This window comes from Hyperolius riggenbachi, chromosome 3 (assembly GCF_040937935.1).
Source record: "Hyperolius riggenbachi isolate aHypRig1 chromosome 3, aHypRig1.pri, whole genome shotgun sequence".
NCBI classification, from domain to species: Eukaryota; Metazoa; Chordata; class Amphibia; order Anura; family Hyperoliidae; genus Hyperolius; species Hyperolius riggenbachi.
The window spans coordinates 495,564,539-495,569,384 of NC_090648.1; the positions used below are offsets into that span (position 1 = coordinate 495,564,539).

At 46.9% G+C, this 4,846-nt stretch overlaps 1 protein-coding gene across 1 annotated transcript; it reads right to left on the minus strand.

Moving 5' to 3' along the window:
• Window positions 1–2,460: 2,460 nt before the first annotated feature.
• On the minus strand, window positions 2,461–4,631 carry LOC137561740 (E3 ubiquitin/ISG15 ligase TRIM25-like). Its single transcript, XM_068273085.1, has one exon. The coding sequence runs from the start codon at window positions 4,623–4,625 to the stop codon at window positions 3,030–3,032; it is 1,596 nt and encodes a 531-aa protein (XP_068129186.1). The 5' UTR covers window positions 4,626–4,631; the 3' UTR covers window positions 2,461–3,029.
• Window positions 4,632–4,846: the final 215 nt, after the last annotated feature.

The window sequence follows — 4,846 nt, forward strand, 5'->3', positions numbered from 1 at the left end:
TTCCCCTTAAAAAAAAAAAGAGCAATTTTTACCTGTCAGCGCTCCTTCCATTCATTCGCCTATAACTTTATTACTACTTATTACAACAAAAAGATCAATACCTTGTTTTCTTCACCACCAATTAGGCTTTCTGTGGGGGAGGGGTACTTTTTGCAAATAATTATTTTATTCTAAATGGGCTTGATTTACTAAAACAAATAGCATGCCTTGTCAGAGTTAGCACATCTTATTAGAGCAGCATAGGGAGCGCTACAAACCTATGCCTGCTAATTGGCAATGACGAGAGCTCCACTCGTCCTGCCCAGAGCCCCTGCGGGTCCAATCACTTTAAAGGACATTATCCCCGCACTTTGATTGGCCCAATAGGCTGCCTGTCACTTGACAGGAACCTTGACAGGCAGCCTATTGGGCCACTCAAAGTGCGGGGATAATGTCCTTTTTAAGTGATTGGACCCGCAGAGGCTCAGGACAGGACGAGTGGAGCTCTCGCCATTGCCAATTAGCAGCGTAGCACTGCTGCTCTAATAAGACATGTTAACTCTGACAAGGCATGCTATTTGTCTTAGTGAATCAAGACCATAGTACTTTAACAGGAAAAATAAGAAACAAAAATTGGGAAAAAAAAAATTCTCAGTTTTCGGCCATTATAGATTTTAAATACCGTATTTTTCGGACTATAAGACGCTCCGGACTATAAGACGCACCTAGGTTTAGAGAGCAAAAACCAGGAAAAAAAAATACTAATCCTAGGTGCATCCATGGTCCAGGAGTGTATTATAGACCTTTCTCCACAAGATGTACCTTTCTAAGTTACACTTCCCAGCTACACTAACCCCTGCTGCCCCCACTAACTATACTATATTACATCACAATTCACTAACCCCTGATACCCTCCCCTCCTCCCACCTCAGCTACTCTGCACTATACTACACAAACCCCTGCTCCCCCATCCCCAACTATACTAACCACTACAATGACCTTTCACATCTCACCAGCCTGGATGACATCTTCACAAAGTAGTCACGTGGGGTGTGGGTATTCATGCTGTAAATTAATCTGACGTCTGGAGTGGGGAGACAGCAGCAGCAACACGATCCAAAGTCCTTCTGAGCGGCATAGCAGCAGCCGCTGTGTAACATGGCAGTACAGTACTTGTCCTGGCTGGGCCCCCTCTCAGTGCATTAGCCTTGTGTCAGCGCCATCCAAAGTGCTTGTGAGCACATAGCAGCAGCCGTAGTGAAGAATGGCATTAAAGTACGTGTCCTGGCCGGCCCCTCTCCGTTCAGTAGCCCTGTATCAGCGCCATCCAAAGTGCTTGTGAGCGCATAGCGGCAGCCGTAGTGAAGAATGGCATTAAAGTACGTGTCCTGGCCGGCCCCTCTCCGTTCAGTAGCCCTGTATCAGCGCCATCCAAAGTGCTTGTGAGCGCATAGCGGCAGCCGTAGTGAAGAATGGCATTAAAGTACGTGTCCTGGCCGGCCCCTCTCCGTTCAGTAGCCCTGTATCAGCGCCATCCAAAGTGCTTGTGAGCGGAATAGCGGCAGCTGCAGTGATGTCCGGGGATGCTGCACGTGGTTGTGATCCTCATGTCAGCGCGATCCTGGCAGCGATGCACGGCTTCGGACGCTATGGCAACAGTGTCCACACAGGCTTCCGTATTGTCCTGTTTACTGGCGCCCTCTCATGACGTCATGAGAGGGCACCAAGGCAATACAGAAGAATGTGTGGACACTGTTGCCATAGCGGCCGAAGCCGTGCATCGCTGCCAGGATCGCACTGACATGAGGATCACAACCACGTGCAGCATCCCCGGACATCACCGCGGCTGCCGCTATGCGCTCACAAGCACTTTGGATGGCGCTGATACAGGGCTACTGAACGGAGAGGGGCCGGCCAGGACACGCATTCTTCACTACGGCTGCCACTATGCGCTCACAAGCACTTTGGATGGCGCTGACACAGGGCTAATGCGCTGAGGGGGGGCCCGGCCAGGACAAATACTGTACTGCCATGTTACACAGCGGCTGCTGCTATGCCGCTCAGAAGGACTTTGGATCGGGCTGCTGCTGCTTTCTCCCCACCACAGACGTCATTACATTAATTTACACAGCAAAAGAAACAAGCACCAGATCGGTAAGCTGGCACATTCGGACTATAAGACGCACCCACTTTTTCTCCCCACTTTTGGGGGACAAAAAGTGCGTCTTATAGTCCGAAAAATACGGTAATACATGCTACCGTATTTAAAACCCACACATTTTATTTACCCAATTGTCCTGGTTATTGCAACATTTAAATTTTTTCCCTAGTACAATGTATACAATGTATGGCGCCAATATTTTTTTGGGAAGTAAAGGTGCATTTTTTTCAGTTTTGCATCCATCACTAATTACAAGCCCATTATGTATAAGTAACAGTAACATACCCTTTTGACATACATATTTAAAAAAAAAAAAGTTCAGTCCCTAAGGTTACTATTTATGTATTTTTTTAATTGTAATTTTTTTTTAATGAAAACGAGCATGGGAACGCGTGGGAGGCAAGCGGGAGCTATGTCCCTGCAAGAAGTTATGGGGAAACGCAGGGACGTAGTTACTCGTCCCGGGGGAGGGCAAGTGGTTAAAGGGAACCTAAACTGAGAAGGATATGGATTTTTCCTTTTAAAATAATACCAGTTGCCTGACTCTCTGCTTCTAATGCCTGCCGAGTCACTGACAGAACAAGAATGATGTAACTGTGACTCCACTGGCTGTATGCTTGTTCCAGATGTGACACAAGATGGCTGGTAGCAGGAATAGCTGCAATACTCACTGGCATTTGTGATCTCAGCCTGCATGTGCCTCTAGCTTCACATTCCTCCTATAATAAAGTTTTCAATCACTGGTAAAGTAAGTCAGTACAACCCAATCCAAAAATATTGTCTATCTTACATTTATATATCAATTTTGTCCACTGGCCACTAAAGACTATGTACTCAGAAAAGAGAATATATTACTCTAGCCAGTAAGTTATATTGTTACATTTCATAACTATTTATAGGGCAGAATCTTCACCCAGTTACCCTCTGCATTATACACACATAGCGCAGCATGGAGGGGCTCAGTGAAGGTGGCAGTGAAGGTGTGTAAGTGTCTGATTGGGTCACACAGCTCATAAAAGGACAGCTGCCCCGCCTCATAATCCAGACACACCCTGACCCTGTTAATGGAGACACTGTGAGGAACCTGGATCACTTCACTGTCATGGAGTACGGCATATTGTTTTTTTTCTCTCCGCAGACACCAGGACTTGTTGTTATTACCAATTTGTGACAAATCACCTTTCCTCTCTATACTGGGATAACACATTCCAATTTTCCACCCCCCTGTTCCATTGCACTCAGCTTCCCAGCAATGCCGACCTGAGGAGAAACTCTGACTGCTGATTACATTTAAACGTTTCTGAAATCTCTCTGGTCTTACTGGGCGGTTCTGCTTTACTCCTACATAAGTTGCCGTTTTCCTGTCATCTGATATATTTAAATAATCATTAGCTGTGTTTATATCCAGTAACATGTCTGTCATTATGTATTTTCTATAAATCCCTCCATTTACCTCAGTTATTATGCCAGACAATGTATGTAATGTCTGTGAGATCAGAGCCACATCCAGATCCCCTGCACCCTGGAGACGTTTATCATGTCCCTCTGTGTCCCCATTACCCCCCTCCTCAGTGTCACACAAGTCACCTGTGTCTGGCTCCTGTAGGACAGTCAGTGGGTCAGACATTTTACACAACTTCTCAATGTCACCCATCTTCCCAGACAGCTTCTCTTTGTTTATTTCAAGTTGTTGGATAGAATGAGAAATAGAAAGTGACATCTGCTCTTCCTGCCTGGAGACCTCAGCCAGGACTTTCTTCTCCAGGTCTTCCAGCTGTCTCCTGAGGTCTCTGATCAGGGCAGTCACTCTCGCTTTAACGTCAGTTGATTTTCCACGCGTGCTTCTCATGTGTTCCTGCAGCTCCTGGACTCTTTTCTCAGCCTCCTCTCTCTCTGTGGTCAGGTCCAGCAGATCATTTCTCAGCTTCTTTCTCTTCTTTTCAGAGGCCTCCTCCAGCTTTTCCACCTGGTGTCCCTGATGTTCTCCATCCAGCCTGCAGGACACACAGATACAGGCATTGTCCTCAGTGCAGTAATACTCCAGGATCTTCTTATGCACAGAGCATTTCCTGCTCCCCAGGGAAGTGGTGGGGTCAGTGATGATGTGCTCTGGTGACTTGCTGTGGACTCTCAGGTGTTTATCACACAGGGAAACCTCACAGTGCAGACAAGTCTTAGCAGCAGGAACAGGAGAATCCACACAATGAGTACAGAAGACTCCACTCTCCTCCTGATGTGGCTGAGCAGGCAGGAAACTCTCCACAATGTTACACAGAGTTATGTTCCTGACCAGGACAGGGCGCTCCACAGACTCTGCTCTGCATTCTGGGCAGGAGTAACGTCCAGCGCCCTCCTGTGAGTCCAGCACACAATCAATACAGCCCCGGCAGAAGTTGTGGCCACATCTCAGCGTTACAGGATCTGTATAAATGTTCAGGCAGATGGAACAGTCCAGCAGCTCCTTCCTCACATCAGCAGAGGCCATGGCTGAGAGCGGGAGAGAGAAATGAAAGTAACTCTGACAGTCAGGAAGCAGCAGACTGTAACTCACAATGAGGGTGGGGCAGAGTCAGTGTATTGCTCAATCTGTACAAACACTACTGAGATAAAACTGGCCATGAATGCATTGATTTTTCTGGTCTAATCTGACAGTCGACTGACCTTTATTCAATTTAGTGCAGGTTATCAAGCCACAGTCTCACAAGA

Coding starts and splice junctions, on each gene's coding strand:
- LOC137561740 (XM_068273085.1), bottom strand. CDS start 4,625: ATGGCCTCTGCTGATGTGAGGAAGGAGCTGCTGGACTGTTCCATCTGC.